The sequence below is a fragment of the Archocentrus centrarchus genome, chromosome 5, assembly GCF_007364275.1.
Source record: "Archocentrus centrarchus isolate MPI-CPG fArcCen1 chromosome 5, fArcCen1, whole genome shotgun sequence".
Classification (NCBI taxonomy): domain Eukaryota; kingdom Metazoa; phylum Chordata; class Actinopteri; order Cichliformes; family Cichlidae; genus Archocentrus; species Archocentrus centrarchus.
In genome coordinates, this window is record NC_044350.1 from 35718237 (window position 1) to 35738032 (window position 19796).

At 50.8% G+C, this 19796-nt stretch overlaps 1 protein-coding gene across 6 annotated transcripts in view; it reads left to right on the forward strand.

Annotated features, from left to right (window-relative positions):
* Positions 1–19796, forward strand: part of cand2 (cullin-associated and neddylation-dissociated 2 (putative)) — a 28428-nt gene that overhangs the window by 5749 nt on the left and 2883 nt on the right. For 3 of the 6 annotated variants that reach the window (XM_030730138.1, XM_030730135.1, XM_030730132.1), the window contains exons 3-20: positions 3568–3722; positions 4687–4810; positions 5281–5338; positions 5499–5697; positions 5946–6051; positions 6254–6396; positions 6795–7105; positions 7484–7625; positions 7752–7870; positions 9159–9305; positions 10041–10262; positions 10334–10540; positions 11048–11235; positions 18069–18234; positions 18676–18816; positions 19053–19192; positions 19286–19461; positions 19678–19773. In XM_030730138.1, the coding sequence (XP_030585998.1) occupies positions 3568–3722; positions 4687–4810; positions 5281–5338; positions 5499–5697; positions 5946–6051; positions 6254–6396; positions 6795–7105; positions 7484–7625; positions 7752–7870; positions 9159–9305; positions 10041–10262; positions 10334–10540; positions 11048–11235; positions 18069–18234; positions 18676–18816; positions 19053–19192; positions 19286–19461; positions 19678–19773 (2840 nt within the window). Of the gene's footprint in view, positions 1–1357; positions 1788–2438; positions 2605–3567; positions 3723–4686; positions 4811–5280; positions 5339–5498; positions 5698–5945; positions 6052–6253; positions 6397–6794; positions 7106–7483; positions 7626–7751; positions 7871–9158; positions 9306–10040; positions 10263–10333; positions 10541–11047; positions 11236–18068; positions 18235–18675; positions 18817–19052; positions 19193–19285; positions 19462–19677; positions 19774–19796 lie in introns of those variants that run through there. The other 3 variants (XM_030730134.1, XM_030730136.1, XM_030730137.1) reach the window with 3 other exon arrangements.

The window sequence follows — 19796 nt, forward strand, 5'->3', positions numbered from 1 at the left end:
GTTGAGAGGAACTTTTATGTTGATGATGGTCTGATCTCGCTCCCAACAGAAGAGGAAGCCATCACTCTTCTTCAGAACACGCAAGACATGTTAGCTCTCTCCAACTTGCGGCTGCATAAAATATCATCCAACAGAGTTGCTGTTATGAGAGCCTTCCCCGCAGAAGACCTGGCTAAAGGGCTGAAAGACCTGGATCTCAACGTGGACTTTCCACCCGTGCAGAGATCTCTAGGAGTCAGTTGGGATGTCTCTGAAGACTTGTTCACCTTCCAAGTGTCGGTCGCAGAGAAGCCCTATACGAGGCGTGGGGTCTTGTCTTCTATTAACAGCCTTTTTGACCCACTAGGATTCGCGGCCCCTGTAAGCATTCAGGGGAGAAGTCTACTCAGGGAGCTTTCCACAGGGGTTAGTGACTGGGATGCCCCTCTCCCAGAAGAGAAGTATAAAGAATGGAAGCTGTGGAGAGATGCTCTGAAAGAGCTGGAACAAGTCAAAATTCCACGCCAGTATACCTCTATCTCATTCAGCCAGGCACTACATAAAGAGCTATGTGTTTTCTGTGACGCATCCACGATTGCCATAGCCGCTGTTGCCTATGTGCGGACAACTGACGTGAGCAATAACACAGATGTTGGCTTTGTGTTTGGTAAGGCCAAGCTTGCTCCACGCCCTGAGGCGACGGTTCCACGGCTTGAACTGTGTGCAGCTGTTTTGGCTGTGGAAATAGCAGAAGCGATTGAGGATGAGATGGACACCAGATTTGACACCGTGACATTCTATTCTGATAGCAGAGTGGTCTTAGGATACATTCACAATGAATCTAGACGGTTTTATGTGTATGTACACAACAGAGTGCAACGCATAAGGAGATCAACCAGCCCAGAACAGTGGAAATACGTCTCTACTAATGATAACCCTGCTGACCTGGGCTCAAGGTCAGTCCCAGCAGGTACCCTGACAAGCTCAATATGGTTGTCAGGACCAGCGTTCCTCTTGAAGTCAGCCGGGCATACAACAGCCTCTGCTGCCTTTGACTTGGTTGACCCAGAGGCTGATGTTGACATCCGTCCACAGGTTGCTTGTCATGCCACCGGTTTCAGCAGTGATAGATTAGACCCTAAACGGTTTGAGAGGTTCTCAAGCTGGCGATCACTGACCCGTGCTGTAGCAAGGCTTGTACACGTTGCCCGCACCTTCAAGAAAGGCAGCGCCTGCAAGGGCTGGCATATCCATGAAAACCACAATCTTAAGGAGGACTTGGACCAAGCAAGGAACATTTTGGTCTGTAGTCTGCAACAAGATGCCTTCGCTGAGGAATTGGAATGTATTCGAAAGGGAAAGGACATTCTGAAACATAGCCAGCTCTACAGATTATGTCCTTACATCGACACTCTTGGTCTTCTAAGGATCGGAGGACGCCTGTTCCAAGCGAGCCTAGGCAGAGACGAAATTAATCCCCTAATCCTCCCTGGGAGGAGCCACATCACAACTCTACTCATCTGCCATTACCACGAACAGGTACAGCATCAGGGGCGCCATATCACGGAGGGCGCTTTGAGAGCAGCTGGCCTGTGGATTGTTGGTGGAAAACGGCGAGTTAGCAGCATCATCCACCACTGCGTTAAATGCCGAAGACTACGCAGAACAATGGAGACTCAGAGGATGGCTGACCTACCTGTTGACCGCCTCAGTACAGACCCACCTTTCTCCTTTGTAGGGTTGGACGTCTTTGGACCATGGATGGTCATGACTCGTCGGACTAGGGGAGCAGTAGCAAACAGCAAACGGTGGGCGGTGTTCTTTACATGCACCAGGGCCATTCATATTGAAATCATTGAATCAATGGACTCTTCGAGCTTCATAAATGCTCTGCGGCGATTCTTCTCTATCCGAGGACCAGCCAAACAAATAAGGTCTGACTGTGGCACAAATTTTGTGGGAGCCTGTAGAGAGTTGCGGCTAGAGTCTCTGACAAGCGATAAGGAAGTGCAGGGATATCTGAGCAGCAGTGGTTGCAAATGGGTCTTCAATCCCCCGCATTCATCCCATATGGGAGGCAGCTGGGAGCGTCTGATAGGTCTGACAAGGCACATCCTTGATTCCATGCTGATGAAGATCGGTCCATCAAAGCTTACCCATGAAGTTTTGACCACATTCATGGCAGAAGTTTCGGCAATATTGAATGCTCGCCCGTTGGTTCCTGAATCCAGATGGGAGAGTTAGGAAGGTTGAGGTTAAGACAATGAGAGAGGGTTCATGCAAGACCTTCCTACGGCCTGTCTCAGAGACTGTCCTACTCTTCTCCCCAGAGACCGATTAAAGTTTACTTTCTTCACGCTGTGTATCATTAGTGGTGGCATCCTTTCAGATACCAGGCGGGGAGTGTGCTGTCCTGAGGGATTGGAGGGATGTTTTTTTTTCTGTGGCCACTAGGTGGTGCTTTTTCTGTTTGGGGATTATCGCCATTTCTGCTTATCCTCTGTAACCCGTTGGCAGCCATATTTGTTTTTCCCTTGCACTTTGATAGAGAGCACATTGTGGATTCAGGTAGCCAAAGTATCTGCTATCATCCTCATCTGGGAATCACTATAGGGAGCATAGTCTGTGAGTATGGTTGTAATAAGATGCCTATGTTTGTTTGACATGGATATTTTGTACAGTTAATCAGGTTAAGTTGTGTTTTTGTTTCATCTGGTGTTTTGTATGTAATGTGTTATGTTGATAGCTTTCAGCTAGCCAAGCTAGTAGCCATGTATGTGAAATAGGCTTTAAGAAACTGGTAATACATATGGAGCATGTATGTTAAAGGGGGTTCAATGTGTTCATTATTGTCATTATTTGCTTCTTTCATTTCAGTTTTACCCCATTCTCATGCTGTTAACCTAAACGGTGGTGCTTAATAAATCCATCATACAGAGACTACAGTGTGTGGAAGGAGTTGTCTGTCTGCCTAGTGAAGAAAGGGGACTCTTTAACGAGGGCAGAACAGTTCAGTTCGTGTTGCAGACTCAGTGAGCCTGTCAGGTTTAGCTCTGGATTCCTGTAAAGGTGCTTTTTCTAACTGTGCTCTGCAGAAGGATTAACTATAAGTTTCACCACCAGGGGGCGGCATGGGGCCGCTGACGTCCAGTTTTGTGTTAAAGCTTTGAGAGATCTTTTTCTGCCTGCACTTCCTTGAGAGGCTCCGCCTGTTTCTGGTGACTGATTAGAGGCTTCGCAGAGCCGAGCAGTTCTATGAGAGCTCAGCCGTCCAGCCTCAGCTCCTCTTAAATGTTTTGGATATGAACCCAGAGCAGTTGGTTTTTTTTAGTGACTTTGGGAAGGTTTTAAACACAAAAATGTAACAAGTACTTTTAATAAACAAGGACTAACACCTGCAGCAGCTTAGAGAATACACAAAAATGAAATGGGAGCTTCGGTTATGCTGGACTGGAAGTGCTGATGGTGTCTCTGTGCAGGCTGTGTGCATTAGACTGCCACCTGTTTGTTAGATGCTACAGGTCATACTTCTTTGGCATAATCAAATGTAGTTATAAAAGTTTTGAACTATGCGTGCTTGTTTTTCAGCCTGGCGCCTCTGGTGAGTAAGGTGAAGGAGCCGCAGGTGGAGACGATCGTGGACGTGCTGTGTTTGAACATGACGTCAGACAAAGAGCAGCTGAGAGACATTTCCAGCATGGGACTGAAGACCGTCATCGCTGAGCTGCCGCTGACTTCATCAGGTGACTCGTTAGGTCATCATGATCATCAGCCTTTATGGGCTAATTTCCATCTCATGTTAAAGAGGCAAAAGTTATAAATAATTAGAATAATTTGTGACATCAAAACAAAGTGCGCATTTTAGACATTTAGTCATATTTTACTTCACTGGATAATTTGGAAGTTTCTCCATTTTCTATGGACTGCATGCAAATATGCCTGAAATGTACCGCAAAGCTGCCACGTTTGTGTCATTTAGTATTTTCATCAAATACTTCCCAGTAAGTTTAAACTCTTTCATCATGATTTCCTGCACAGGTTTAATTATTCAGCAACTGCAATCCTTCATGTATGAAAGCTTGTTTGTGCAAATGTAAAAAAAAAACAAAATTTGCCGTCCACCACTCGAGATTTTTAGTTATGGATGGCAATTTTTTTTTCTGGGAGAAACAAGCTTCCATATTCATGTGAGCTGAAATCAGAATATCTTTGCTTCAATTTGAAGGCAGCAAAAACTCAAACTCCTCTTTACACTTCCTTCTTTTCCTCTTTACACTTCCTTCCTTTCCTCTTTACACTTCCTTCATTTCCTCTTTACACTTCCTTCTTTTCCTCTTTACACTTCCTTCCTTTCCTCTTTACACTTCCTTCCTTTCCTCTTTACACTTCCTTCTTTTCCTCTTTACACTTCCTTCCTTTCCTCTTTACACTTCCTTCTTTTCCTCTTTACACTTCCTTCCTTTCCTCTTTACACTTCCTTCCTTTCCTCTTTACACTTCCTTCTTTTCCTCTTTACACTTCCTTCCTTTCCTCTTTACACTTCCTTCCTTTCCTCTTTACACTTCCTTCCTTTCCTCTTTACACTTCCTTCTTTTCCTCTTTACACTTCCTTCCTTTCCTCTTTACACTTCCTTCTTTTCCTCTTTAAACTTCCTGTTAAAATGTCTGTTCCTGTTTAAACTTCCTTATTTTGGGCTGGGTTGACAGGCTTGACCCTGACAGGAAGTGTGTGTAAGAAGATTACCTCCCAGCTGATTGGTGCCATGGGCAAACAGGAAGACGTGTCTGTTCAGTTAGAGGCTCTGGACATCCTGTCAGACATGCTGGGAAGGTAAAAACGAGGTCCCAGTCCAAGCATGTGGTGAATGTCCCACATCAGCAAAATACCCATCAGCTTAGATGTCACCTGTTACAGGCTGACAGCATGCATGTGCTGGTAGTTTTACAGCGTTTGCTCTCATTATGAGCCACGTGTTCTGAGAACGGGTCGGGTGATGAGCCACTGCAAACAGTGAGATCAGTGCCGACTGCTGAGAACAGAAAAAACTGAGATGCACACATTTTCCAAACAGAAGGTTTGAATCTGCCGTTCCAACCTTCTGTTTGTAAGGGACAGCCAGTCAGAGGAGAGTTGGCTTAAAGGGGGAGGAGCTAAAACTAGTTTCAGACAGTGGATGAGCTGAAGTATCAGATAAATATGGCTGAAACAAAACGATATTTGATTTGGGGTCCTGGTGACTGACAGCTTGACTCTGCAGCCCTGATGATGATGATGATGATGAGTTTGCTTTTTTCCTGCAGGCTGAGTGGTGCACTGGTCAGTTTCCACAGCTCTCTGCTCTCCAGCCTGTTGCCTCAGGTGAGAACACCCTGCACCTGGCTTAGGTGCAGCGTAGTGCCTCCACCATATCGTCGAATGATGATTTTTGTTGATTTTGTCATACTGTTTATTTTACTGTATTTTATCTGCTCGTTCATTCGTGTATGTTTTAATTTATTTCTTCATTGTTCACCATCAGTTAACCAGCTCCAGAATGGCGGTCAGGAAACGCTCCATCTTGGCTCTTGGTCACCTGGTGCCCTGCTGTAGCCCCGCCCTCTTCTCCCAGCTGACGGAACACCTGATGACGGAGCTGGCCGAGGGTCCGCCCACATCAATGACAAGGACGTACATCCAGTGCCTGGCCACCATTAGCCGTCAGGGCGGCCATCGAGTGGGTGAGAACGCTGAAGCATCCTGCAGCTGAAAGTCGTTGAACAGCCGATGGTCACAGCCTGCTGTGGTCCGACTGTTTCACCGAAAGCTGTGAACCTTACAAACGTGTAAACAGCTCTGTGATGAACTAGTTTTACATTTAGCACGGGGGGGACGGCCTCGCAGGTGCGATGAGACCTGCTCCACAGAGCGGTTAGCGTGACTTCCTCCTGGGTTTTATCTGTGGCTCTTCATGTTTTCGTGTCTGTAGGGGAGCATTTAGAGAAGTTGATCCCAATGGTGGTAAAGTTCACCGGGGTAGAAGATGATGAGCTGAGAGAGTATTGTTTCCAGGCCTTTGAAGCGTTTATACGCAGGTACACACACACACACACTCATATTACATACATATTCCTGCAGTTAAACTCACTGTAACCATAAACTCTGCTCACCTGACCCTAACCCTGACCCTAATCTGACCCTGACCTTAAAGCCTTCATGCATACATGCACTCCACTGACCTACAGCAGCATTGACAGAAGCTCACACTTCCTCTTCCTGTTACTCCCCGATTGGCAGGTGTCCAAAGGAGATGTCCCCTCACATTGCCACAGTGACTCAGCTTTGTCTCAAGTTCATGACCTTTGACCCCAACTACAACTATGATGACTGTGAGGAGGAGGATGAAGATGGGATGGACACAGAGGACGAGCTTGAGGAAGGTGTGTGAGATCTGTGTGAGTTTCAGGTCAGTAACAGACGTGCAGCAGACAACAGGAAACCACGAATGTGAAGGAGTTCATCCTGTGAGCAGCTGCATCAGTGGGCTGCAGCTCCACTGACAGCTTCTATTTCTTTACAGTCTTTGGTTCCCAAACAGGCTGCACGTCTGCCTTAAAAACAGGAAGTCTTTCTCTGAATGTCTGTGTGCTCTGAGACAGTGTGAAACACAGTGATCAGGGTGGAGCTGGGTGGTGTTTGGTCAAACTACCCGTTTCCTGCAGTGAGGGATCAGCCCGTCTCACAGCTGCTACAAACCGCACACAATAACATGTGAAGTGTTTTGAGTCTTTTGTTTGTCGCCTTCATGAGTTTCATCTACTGTAACGACCTCACCCAGAGTCGGACGACGAGTACAGCGACGATGACGATATGAGCTGGAAGGTGCGGCGCTCTTCCATCAAGTGTCTGGAGGCGTTGATCAGCACACGCCTGGACCTCCTGCTCTCCTTCTACTCCTCCATCTGCCCCGCTCTGCTGGCCCGATTCAAGGAGCGCGAGGAGAACGTCCGGGCCGACGTCTTTGCTGCTTTTTCAACGCTGCTGAGACAAACGCGGGTGGCATCGAGTCGCCAAAGCCTCATCGCGCCTGGTTCTGATCCCGGGGTGAGAAGAGAGGAAGAGCCGGCAGTCGCTTTGCTGAAGGAGCAGGTACTGAGCCGAATGTTCAAACAGGGCTGAAAATGACTTATGCCTAAAATTAAATATTTACATTTTGTTACTGACCTGCCCAAAAAAGGTGTTTGAGGCGGGGCCAACTCGAGCCTCGCCAACGCAACGGGCAAATCAGCTGATCTTTGCTCATTTCTGCTCGACTAGCTTCGTATGAGTTACAGTTCTAAATGTCTACATGCTGATGCCAAAAACTGTTTTAGCTCCTCCCCCTTTAAGCAAACCTTTTTGGTGATTGGCTGTCGCCTGCAAACAGCAGCTGGGTGGGAAATCTACCGTTATCCAACATGTTGCAGTCTTCTGGCTCCCAGAGGCTTTGGGAAATAAATGTGAGTGTGCAGCCGTTTGTGTGTCCAGGTGCCGGCGACGGTGAAAGCTCTGCACAGACAGCTGAAGGAGAAGAGCATCAAATCTCGACAGGGCTGCTTCTGCCTCCTCACTGAGCTGGCTCACACTGTACCTGGATCCCTGCAAGAGCACATACCTGCCCTCATACCCGGTACACACACACATTTCACATCTATTCCCGAGCCTCCCACCACGGGTCATCCTTTGCTTCCTTTATTCTGGCTCCTTACACTCAGCCTTCCTCCATCTCTGTCCTTTCCCTCCGCCCTTCCTGCAGGCATCGTTTTCTCCCTGATGGACAGGTCCACACCGTCCACCATGAGGATCGATGCTCTCTCCTTCTTCAACGTCCTGCTCCTCTCCCACCCTCCTCAGGCCTTTCAGCCACACATGCAGGTTTCTCACTTTTAATGCTTCACGTTTTTTTCACACTGATAATGAAATTTGTGTTGTTTGCTGATTAATCTAAGCCCGTGCACTGCTTCTCGCTGTGGCTCCGAGCAGCTGCATCCTAAAAAGTTTACTAGCTACATTTTTAAAGCCTGCAGTGACTGCAGGAAGCCAGTTCCCTCTGGATCACTGGCTTCCTGTAATCAGTCTTTCTAGATACAATAAAAGCTTTTCACATAGTTTTCAGAACCAAATCAATGCAATAAAATGAATGCATGTTTCAGGAAAGAGTCATTTATCATTATTAGACACAACTGAACCTTTGACTGGATACCTGCGTATCAGTGTCCCCTAACCCGAGAAACACCTGGATATTAAACACTCAGAGCTGAAAGAAATGTAACCACTTCCATCATTTATCACAGAATGTAAAACAATTATTGATAGTTCATCACAATAGTCTTTACTTTTCTCTGCCTTTCATAAACAATACTTAAAATTATTAAGTTTTTAAACCAACAACAATCTTTGTAAAAATAGGTGCTATTTCAAAACCACACAGCTAAATGTGTAAACCTGAAAAGATGGCAAACACTCATCGACAGTAAGAATTAAAGCCACGAGTTTCTCTCTTATACAGATTAAAGCTGCAGGATGTAACTTTTTTACATATTTATTAAAACTGTCACTGTGTCAGTATTAGACAGATAATCTGTGAAAAAAATCCAGCTCCTCCTCCCTGAACCGCTTCCAGTCAAAAACAACCAATCAGAGCCAGGAGGCGGGTCTAAGCACTGTCAATCACTCCTCGTGTATGTGCTGCTCAGTGTACTACAATGTAAAAACTTACAGGAAATCTGTTTAGCTGCCATCATCGGCACCCACGCTGACTAGCCGAGCATTCATGACAGGCTCGTGCACAAGCATGATTGAGGCGCTGAGACCCTCCTCCTGGCTCTGATTGGTTGTTTCTGAGTGAGCTGCGTATTTCTGCAGTTAGTACTGGGAGCACTGGGAGAAGCAGAGGATTTTGGATTTGGTTCATTACGTTTTGCATGCAGTAAAAGCAAGGATGTAAACAAATAAACTGGACAATATTCTGGCAGTTTAGTGATATTTCCACAGTTGCGGTCTCGACTGGTCTTGAAATAAAATCCCGAGTCCTCAGTGTCCAAGACCGAGACCATCAAAAAGTGGTCTCGAGACCAAGACCGGTCTCAAGTACTACAACACTACTGAGTATAAGATCACTTTGTGAGACTGTGAATACTCACCTGTGCTGTGGACCCTGCAGGTACTGCTGCCCCCAGTGGTGGCATGCGTCGAGGACACTTTCTATAAAATCACCTCGGAGGCTCTGCTGGTCATCCAGCACCTGGTCAAAGTGATGAGACCGCAGGGACAAGCCGGAGGATTCGAGCCCAAACCCTTCATTAAAGAGGTACGATGGCGCAGGACCGTTTCCTGTGGAAGCTCGTTTCCACCACTAAAAAAACTGCCACCCATAACTCGAATAATTTTGATGTTTCCCTGAAGGTACGTCATTTCCGTGTTACCTGGAAGCAGGAGGCTGAAGGCATCAGCTGTCCAACAGGTCAACATGAAAACACTGGTTCCTTTCATACAGCTCTGATTGGCTGGAAGGGATCAAAGGTCACAACCTTGACGACAGTCTGATGTTTGCTAAACGCTGCTAGCTCACTGATCCTGTCGTCTCTACCTGGGTTTGAGTGCACGTGTTGGTGTCATCTGCTTCCAGGTAACAGGAAATGACCTCTTCCACGGAGCTTCGTGATTCACAGAGCTAACTCCAAATTTGGAGTTAATGACTTCAAATTTTGAGAAAAAGAAGTCAAAATTTTGAGTTCTGGATAGCAAAAAGTTTTTTCAGTGGAGGAAACAGTTTCCTGATTCGTTCTGTTTTGTGTCAAACACCGAGCAGCGAGTGTGGGTGGACGGGATCAATACTATGAAAAGAAATCATAGGTGAGGCTGTTCTGCTGACCTGAGTCACACAGTGACCGAGGGGGTCTGTGACCCCGCCCCTCCTTAGGCTCTGACATCAGTGGCTCCAGTAGTTTTGTGGCACTGCGCTGGTGCACGAGTCTTTGCTGGGGGGAGATGAGTGGAACAGGTTCTGCCTTTCTCTCATGTTTTTCTGTGTTTTGGCCCAAAGGTGTTTCCAGTAACGATGAAGAGGCTCAAAGCAACAGACATCGACCAGGAAGTGAAAGAGCGGGCGATTTCGTGTATGGGTCACATTGTGTGTCACCTTGGCGACCACCTGGGGGCCGAAGTTCAGGGCGTGTTGTCGATCTTTCTGGAGAGATTAAAGAATGAGATCACAAGACTAACAGCAGTTAGGACCCTCACCCTCGTCTCTGCGTCTCCGTTCAAGGTTTGTTATGATTTTCTCTTAATTTAACCAGTTTTTCATTGGAAAAGCTGCAGTAACTTCCTGTCCCGCAGGTCCACCTGTCATCCATCCTGCCAGAAGCTCTGTCGGTGCTGGGATCTTTCCTGAGGAAGAATCAGCGGGCGCTGAAGCTCGGGACGCTGGCGTGTCTGACGGCGATGGTCGCTCATCACGCTGCCAGCATCAAACCTGCGGCGCTGGAGCCCGTGCTGAGCGAGCTCCCCGCTCTGGTGGATGAGAGTGACATGCATGTTTCACAGGTGCTCATTTCTCATTTCTGGGGTCTCAGTGGTGTGACCCCTAAATCTTCTGTGGCACCTCCGGATTTATGGGCAGCACGTATCCTTTCAGGAATATCACACATAACCTTCAGGCTCCTATAATCTCTGGCTCTTCCACACTGCCCCCCCCCCCCCCCCCCCCCCCCTCCCTGAGCCTGGTTCTGCTGGAGGTTTCTTCCTGTTAAAGGGAGTTTTTCCTCCCCACTGTCACCAAGTGCTGCTCATAGGGGGTCGTTTTGACTGTTGGGTTTTCTCTGTGTTATTGTAGGGTCTTTATAATATAAAGCACCTTGAGGCGACTGTTGTGATTTGACGCTGTACAATTAAAACTGACCTGAATTGAATCCTAAAATGTGAGGACACGTTGTTAAAGGGGATTAATCTGCTGATTTAGCTTTGTGACTCACAGTGATCCTTATTTAGCTGAGTCAGCTTTCTTTAAAACGCTGTGTAACACCGGCAGTGGTTGGCTCTGCCTGCCTTTAGGTGTCCATCACCCTGCTGACCTGTGTGGCCAGAGCCTACCCCTCCTCGCTGGCTAAGATCAGCTCGTCTGTTCTGCCGGGAGTCTTCAGACTCATCCATTCGCCGCTGCTGCAGGGCAGCGCGCTGGAAGCAATACTGGAGTTCCTGCGGGCCCTGGTGCTGTCCAAAACCACTAATCTGAGCTACAGGTGAGCAGGTGTGCGGTTGGCAGCTGAATATGCAGTAATGACAGATGGACAGTTTTCTGGTGGGAAAGCTGTTTAGTGCTTGTTTGTAATGTTTTTAATCGTGATATGAATCAGATGGTTTGAATAAGCGTTCACGTTGAGCCGACACTTTCAGGAGTTCTTCAGTTTCCCTCAGACATGAAAACAGCTGTTTTCAAATGACATGAAAACCTGCCAGCGGTGCCGTGGATTTAAGTGATCACACACCATTATTTTATATTATTAGACAGCACAGAACATGAAGCAGCAGCTCACGGGGCAAAGACGTCAGAGCAGAGTCACTGCGGGTAAATATAAAGATGTTCCCGCGGGAGCTTTTGTTAGACTGCTGCTGAAAGCTGCCGTCAGATCAGTGCATTGGTTTCAGTAACCAGGGGGGTGAAAGTAAGCCGGTACGGTCCGGTACTGCCCACCACTAAAAGATTCTGCACCGGTACGCAGTACCTGCAAGAGGGGAGCGGCTGTCTGCTGTAAAGCCGTCATTCAGAACCGGTCACGGCTGGACTTTGGGTCAGAATAGATCTGCTAGCAATAAACAGTCTAAAACACGACTTAATCAGTTAATAAATAGCTTTTATTTTTCTCATTTCTGAACGGTTCGTTCTATGCTGGAGCCCAGACCGTCAAGCCTCCCGGTTTGGCCGGTAAACTCCCGTATTTTACCGCTCTGTCCCGCCGTCCTCCTGTATTTTGCATTTTCCCGTATTTTAATGTAATAACTTCCAAAAGCATTCCTGTGCCGCTCCAAACTGTATTCTGTCACTAGCCTCATGAGAACTGCCACCTGCTGTAGCCTGGGAGGCAGTTCTCGCGAGGTTAGTGCCGACAGCGGGAACAAACTGGGAAAAAAAAGCTGGACCTCGGTCAGTGTGTTTCAGACCCCCGTAGCTACTTTTTTTCCCAAAGTGTGACCAGTGACAGCGAAATCCTCCACTGTCGCTGTGTTTTGTGGCATCGCGCAGACCTCACTTCAACTCCACCCTCACTTAAACCTGCCCACCCGCTCCCCCCGCTCCCATCCCCGGTCCTCGCTTCCGCCTTTATCAACCTTTGAGAGCCGACAGCGAGTTTTCTTACACAAGTTGGCAACAGTGGCCCAGATAAAGGAGGAGGGATGAATGTAGCTAGCAGTCTCACCCCACAGTGTTTTCAATAATTTTGATATTCTAACATTGGACAAAATTGATCCATGTAATGTGGTTCTAGGCAAAGCATTAAAGTTATTAAGTTATTTCATAAAGTTTATTTCTGGTGTTTTTTTTTCTGCACTATTTGTTTCTCCAAAGATGTTTTTCCTCTCCTACAGCCTCGATTGCAACTATATGCAAATGACCAATTATGCAAATTAGGCGATGATGTCATGTAGCAACTTCTATTTTTAGCGGTGGAAAATTTCTCGTGTTTTTAAATACAAAAATTGACAGGTATGCTGGAGCCTCAATTCTCCAGCTTTTCTCCCCTCGGAGCTTTAAAACTGTTCACCGCTACATTTAATGTCTAATGTCATTTAATGTCTGTATTTTTATTTGTATAGTGTGTGTGTGTGTGTGTGTGTGTGTGTGTGTGTGTGTGTGTGTGTGTGTGTTCACATGTTAATCTGACTTTGTTTTTCAGTTGCATCTATGTATGACACATTGACTCAATAAAGGGTGTGCTAAAAGGTCAGTCCTCCCCTCCCCTCTCCTCTCGTCTCGTCTCGTCTCGTCTCGTCTCCTCTCCTGTCTCCTCTTCTCTCCTCTCCTCCCCTCCTCTCCTGTCTCGCTCATCTGGTCTCGTCTCCTCTCCTCCCCTCCTCTCCTGTCCTCGTCTCGTCTCGTCTCATCTGGTCTCCTCCCCTCCTCTCCTGTCTCGTCTCGTCTCATCTGTCTCGTCTCCTCCTCTCCTGTCTCGTCTCATCTGGTCTCGTCTCCTCCTCTCCTGTCTTGTCTCGTCTCATCTGGTCTCGTCTCCTCGTCTCCTGTCTTGTCTCGTCTCATCTGGTCTCGTCTCCTCCTCTCCTGTCTTGTCTCGTCTCATCTGGTCTCGTCTCCTCCTCTCCTGTCTTGTCTCGTCTCATCTGGTCTCGTCTCCTCCTCTCCTGTCTCGTCTCCTCTCCTCCCCTCCTCTCTTGTCATCGTCTCCTCCCCTCCCCTCCTCTCCTCTCCTGTCTCGTCTCGTCTCGTCTCCTCCCCTCCTCTCCTCTCCTGTCTCGTCTCGTCTCGTCTCGTCTCCTCCCCTCCCCTCCTCTCCTCTCCTGTCTCGTCTCGTTCTCGTCTCCCTCCTCTCCTCTCCTGTCTCGTCTCGTCTCGTCTCCTCTCTCCTGTCTCGTCTCCTCATCCCCTCTCCTCCCCTCCTCTCCTCTCCTGTCTCGTCTCATCTGGTCTCGTCTCCTCTCCTCCCCTCCTCTCCTGTCTCGTCTCGTCTCGTCTCGTCTCATCTGGTCTCGTCTCGTCTCGTCTCATCTCCTCTCCTGTCTCGTCTCGTCTCCTCCTCTCCTGTCTCGTCTCGTCTCGTCTCGTCTCTCCTCTCCTGTCTTGTCTCGTCTCGTCTCGTCTCATCTCTCTCACTGTCTCGTCCCCTCTCCTCCCCTCTCCTCTCCTGTCTCGTCCCCTCTCCTCTCCTCTCCTCTCCTGTCTCGTCCCCTCTCCTCTCCTCTCCTCTCCTCTCCTCTCCTCTCCTCTCCTGTCTCGTCCCCTCTCCTCTCCCCTCCTGTCTCGTCTCCTCTCCTCTCCTCTCCTGTCTCGTCCCCTCTCCTCTCCTCTCGTCTCGTCTCGTCTCGTCTCGTCTGGTCTCGTCTCTCCTCCCCTGCTGTCTCGTCTCGTCTCGTCTCATCTCCTCTCCTGTCTCGTCTCGTCTCGTCTCCTCCTCTCCCGTCTCGTCTCGTCTCCTCCTCTCCTGTCTCGTCTGGGTCTCGTCTCCTCCTCTCCTGTCTCGTCTCCTCTCCTCCCCTCCTCTCCTGTCTCGTCTCGTCTCCTCTCCTGTTTCGTCCCCTCTCCTCCCCGCCTCTCCTGTCTCGTCTCGTCTCGTCTCGTCTCATCTCGTCTCCTCTCTCTCTCGCCTGTCTCGTCCCCTCTCCTCTCCTCTCCTGTCCTCGTCTCGTCTCCTCCTCTCTCTCCTGTCTCGTCTCGTCTCCTTCTCTCCTCTCCTGTCTCGTCTCGTCTCCTCCTCTCCTCTCCTGTCTCGTCCCCTCTCCTCTCCTCTCCCCTCCTCTCCTGTCTCGTCTCGTCTCCTCTCCTGTTTCGTCCCCTCTCCTCCCCTCCTCTCCTGTCTCGTCTCGTCTCGTCTCATCTCGTCTCCTCTCCTCTCCTGTCGCGTCCCCTCTCCTCTCCTCTCCTGTCTCGTCTCGTCTCCTCCTCTCCTCTCCTGTCTCGTCTCGTCTCCTCCTCTCCTCTCCTGTCTCTGTCTCGTCTCCTCTCCTCCTCTCCTCTCCTGTCTCGTTTCGTCCTCCTCCTCTCTCTCCTGTCTCGTCCCCTCTCCTCTCCTCTCCTCTCCTCTCTCCTCTCCTCTCCTGTCTCGTCCCCCTCTCCTCTCCTCTCCTGTCTCGTCCCCTCTCCTCTCCTCTCGTCTCGTCTCGTCTCGTCTCCTCCTCTCCTGTCTCGTCTGGTCTCCTCTCCTCCCCTCCTGTCTCGTCGCGTCTCATCTCCTCTCCTGTCTCGTCCTCGTCTCGTCTCATCTCCTCTCCTGTCTCGTCTCGTCTCATCTCATCTCCTCTCCTGTCTCGTCTCGTCTCCTCTCCTCCTCTCCTGTCTCGTCGCCTCCTCTCCTGTCTCGTCTCCTCTCCTCCCCTCCTCTCCTGTCTCGTCTCGTCTCCTCCCCTCCTCTCCTGTCTCGTCTCGTCTCCTCCCCTCCTCTCCTGTCTCGTCTCGTCTCGTCTCCTCCTCTCCCGTCTCGTCTCGTCTCCTCCTCTCCTGTCTCGTCTGGTCTCGTCTCCTCCTCTCCTGTCTCGTCTCGTCTCCTCCCCTCCTCTCCTGTCTCGTCTCGTCTCCTCTCCGTGTCTCGTCCCCTCTCCTCCCCTCCTCTCCTGTCTCGTCTCGTCTCATCTTCTCCTCTCGTCTCCTCTCCTCGCCTGTCTCGTCCCTCTCCTCTCCTCCTCCTGTCTCGTCCCCTCTCCTCTCCCTCTCCTGTCTCGTCTCGTCTCCCTCCTCTCCTCTCCTGTCTCGTCTCGTCTCCATCCTCTCCTCGCCTGTCTCGTCTCGTCTCCTCTCCTCTCCTGTCCGTCGTTCGTCTCCTCCTCTCCTCTCCTGTCTCGTTTCGTCTCCTCCTCTCCTCTCCTGTCTCGTCCCCTCTCCTCTCCTCTCCTCTCCTCTCCTCTCCTCTCCTCTCCTCTCCTCTCCTGTCTCGTCCCCTCTCCTCTCCTGCTCCTCTCCTCTCCTCTCCTGTCTCGTCCCCTCTCCCTCTCCTCTCCTGTCTCGTCCCCTCTCCTCTCCTCTCTTCTCCTCTCCTCTCCTCTCCTCTCCTGTCTCGTCCCCATCTCCTCTCCTCTCCTGTCCTCGTCCCCTCTCCCTCCTCTCCTCTCCTGTCTCGTCCCCTCTCCTCTCCTCTCCTCTCCTGTCTCGTCCCGTCTCGTCCCCTCTCCTCTCCTCCTCCTGTCTCGTCTCGTCTCGTCTCCTCCCCTCCTCTCCTGTCTCGTCCCCTCTCCTCTCCTCTCCTCTCCCTGTCTCGGCCCCTCTCCTCTCCTCTCCTCTCCTGTCTCGTCCCCTCTCCTCTCCTCTCCTCCCCTGCTGTCTCGTCTCGTCTCGTCTCATCTCCTCTCCTGTCTCGTCTCGTCTCGTCTCCTCCTCTCCCGTCTCGTCTCGTCTCCTCCTCTCCTGTCTCGTCTGGTCTCTCGTCTCCTCCTCTCCTGTCTCGTCTCCTCTCCTCCCCTCCTCTCCTGTCTCGTCTCGTCTCCTCTCCTGTTTCGTCCCTCTCCTCCCCCCTCCTCTCCTGTCTCGTCTCGTCTCGTCTCGTCTCATCTCGTCTCCTCTCCTCTCCTGTCTCGTCCCCTCTCCTCTCCTCTCCTGTCTCGTCTCGTCTCCCTCCTCTCCTCTCCTGTCTCGTCTCGTCTCCTCCTCTCCTCTCCTGTCTCGTTTCGTCTCCTCTCCTCTCCTGTCTCGTCCCCTCTCCTCTCCTCTCTCCCCTCCTCTCCTGCTCTCGTCTCGTCTCCCTCTCCTGTTTCCGTCCCCTCTCCTCCCCTCCTCTCCTGTCTCGCTCGTCTCGTCTCATCTCGTCTCCTCTCCTCTCCTGTCTCGTCCGTCCCTCTCCTCTCCTCTCCTGTCTCGTCTCGTCTCCTCCTCTCCTCTCCTGTCTCGTCTCGTCTCCCCTCTTCCTCTCCTGTCTCGTTTCGTCTCCTCCTCTCCTCTCCTGTCTCGTCCCCTCTCTCTCCTCTCCTCTCCTCTCCTCCTCTCCTCTCCTCTCCTGTCTCGTCCCCTCTCCTCTCCTCTCCTGTCTCGTCCCCTCTCCTCTCCTCTCGTCTCGTCTCGTCTCGTCTCCCTCCTCTCCTGTCTCGTCTGGTCTCCTCTCCTCCCCTCCTGTCTCGTCTCGTCTCATCTCCTCTCCTGTCTCGTCTCGTCTCGTCTCATCTCCTCTCCTGTCTCGTCTCGTCTCGTCTCATCTCCTCTCCTGTCTCGTCTCGTCTCTCTCCTCCTCCTCCTGTCTCGTCTCCTCCTCTCCTGTCTCGTCTCCCTCTCCTCCCCTCCTCTCCTGTCTCGTCTCGCTCCTCCTCCCTCCTCCTCTCCTGTCTCGTCTCGTCTCGTCTCCGTCCTCTCCCGTCTCCCGTCTCGTCTCTCTCCCCTCTCCTGTCTCGTCTGTCTCGTCTCCTCCTCTCCTGTCTCGTCTCCTCTCCTCCCCTCCTCTCCTGTCTCGTCCTCGTCTCCTCTCCTGTTTTCGTCCCCTCTCCTCCCTCCTCTCCTGTCTCGTCTCGTCTCATCTCGTCTCCTCTCCTCTCCTGTCTCGTCCCCTCTCCTCTCCTCTCCTGTCTCGTCCCCTCTCCTCTCCTCTCCTGTCTCGTCTCGTCTCCTCCTCTCCTCTCCTGTCCTCGTCTCGTCTCCTCCTCTCCTCATCCTGTCTCGTCTCGTCTCCTCCTCTCCTCTCCTGTCTCGTTCGTCTCCTCCTCTCCTCTCCTGTCTCTCCGTCCCTCCTCTCCTGTCTTCCTCTCCTCTCCTCTCCTCTCCTCTCCTCTCCTCTCCTCTCCTCTCCTCTCCTGTCTCGTCCCCTCTCCTCTCCTCTCCTCTCCTCTCCTCTCCTCTCCTGTCTCGTCTCGTCTCCTCTCCTCTCCTGTCTCGTTCCCCTCTCCTCTCCTCTCTTCTCCTCTCCTCTCCTCTCCTCTCCGTCTGTCTCGTCCCCTCTTCCTCTCCTCTCCTGTCTCGTCCCCTCTCCTCTCCTCTCCTCTCCTGTCTCGTCCCCTCTCCTCTCCTCTCCTCTCCTGTCTCGTCCCGTCTCGTCCCCTCTCCTCTCCTCTCCTGTCTCGTCTCGTCTCGTCTCCTCCTCTCCTCTCCTGTCTCGTCCCCTCTCCCTCTCCTCTCCTCTCCTCTCCTGTCTCGTCCCCTCTCCTCTCCTCTCCTCTCCTGTCTCGTCCCCTCTCCTCTCCTCTCCTCTCCTGTCTCTCCTCTCCTCCTCTCCTCTCCTGTCTCGTCCCTCTCCTCTCCTCTCCTCTCCTGTCTCGTCCCCTCCTCCTCTCCTCTCCTGTCTCGTCTCGTCTCGTCCCCTCTCCTCTCCTCTCCTGTCTCGTCTCGTCTCGTCTCCTCCTCTCCTCTCCTGTCTCGTCCCCTCTCCTCTCCTCTCCTGTCTCGTCCCCTCTCCTCTCCTCTCCTGTCTCGTCCCCTCTCCTCCCCTCTCAGTCAGTTGCTGAAGTCTCTCTCGGAGCCGTTTCACAGACCTCGGTCCTCTGCAGACAGCAGCATCATCCACAGGCAGTCCTACCACTCTGTGGCTCGCTGTGTGGCTGCTCTGTCCTCTGCTTCTCCCAAAGAGACTCCAGGCACCGTGGCCGGCTTCATACAGCAGGTGTGTGAGTCTGGTCTTTGTGTACTTTAGCGTGCTCTGCTTTAGCTTTATGTTGTTACTGTTTATCCTACCGCCCAATATAAGTGGAAGGATCTTGTTATTCCATTCGTGAGGTTTCTGGTCTATAGACTCCAAAACCACACGGAGCTGAGCCGTGAAATCTGCTGTACGTGTTCCTTACTCTTCATAGATGTGCAGCACGATGTTCATGTTCCAGGATGTTTAGCACCCATTGGACACTTGGCTGTGTTTACTTGCAGAGGAGAGTAAAGAACATGGAGGATTTCAGGCCTCCAGATTAAGAATAGTTTACCAGAAGGTAGTCAGATATCTGCTGAAGGGTTCCTGGTTTCTCCTGTGACACAAACAAGATTTTATTACAATCTGATTTGAAGCTGCCCTCTTAGAGAAGGTCAAAGGTCTCCTCTCCTCTCCTCTCAGGTGAAGAATCCCGGCTCTCCCGAGTCTACTCGTGTCCTCGCCCTGCTGTGTCTGGGGGAGGTGGGGAGGAACGGCAGTCTGGGAGGAAGTAAGGAAGTGCAGGGAGTCATCTTGGAGGCCTTCTCCTCCCCCAGTGAGGAGGTAAAACATGTTGTTTTCATTCAAGCTATCCTTTAGTTGATAGAAGAGCTGGTAGGTGAGTTCCTTCGAGCAGCTGATAGTCGTTTCAGAGAAGCTTTGATAGAGCTGAAGGGTCCGGTGATGTAGACAGGTGAGCTGCTTCAGCTCTGAGGGATAAACCGTGTGGAAGATGGAGTCTGTTAGCTTTAGCTGAGAGACAGATGGTGATTGGTCGGGGATCGTCTGTGGGCTTGCAGGTGAAGACGGCAGCCTCCTGCGCTTTAGGCAACATGGCCGTCGGCAGCCTGAACGATTACCTGCCCTTCCTCCTGACGGAGATCTCAGCCCAGCCACGGAGACAGTACCTGCTGCTTCACTCCCTCAAAGAAGTCATCAGGTGGGTTGGCTGCATTTTATTCATTTATGAATGTGACTGTTGCGGCATTGGCTGATATATAAACTGCTATAAAACCTGCCTCTCTGTGTTCAGTGCCTGTGCAGCCTCTAGTCTCTCACCCCACGTGGAGTCCGTCTGGGCCCTGCTGATTCAGAACTGTGAGTGTCAGGAGGAGGGAACCAGGAACCTGGTGGCTGAATGTCTGGGAAAACTGACCTTAGTCAGCCCGGCACAGCTCCTGCCCCGACTTAAGCAACAACTGCAGACTGGTAGGATGGGAAGGAGATTTAAGGTTTGATTTTCTGTACAGTTAAAGCAAATGAAACACAGAAGCATTGATGGAACAGCTGACCGCATGGCTGTGAAATCTCAATATGGCTTCAGCATGCTTTAGATTATTGAGTCTTCAGCAGGAAGCAGCTCCAGTAGTTCAGTGTGTGTTCGCATCACTGCTGAGGAAACCTGTACAAAGTGTTTCCCTGCAGGTTCTCCTCTGGCTCGCAGCACGGTGGTGACGGCCATCAAGTTCACTATCGTTGACCATCCGGCGCCCATCGACTCTCTGCTGAAAGACTGCATAGGTGGGATAAATGCTCATTTACAT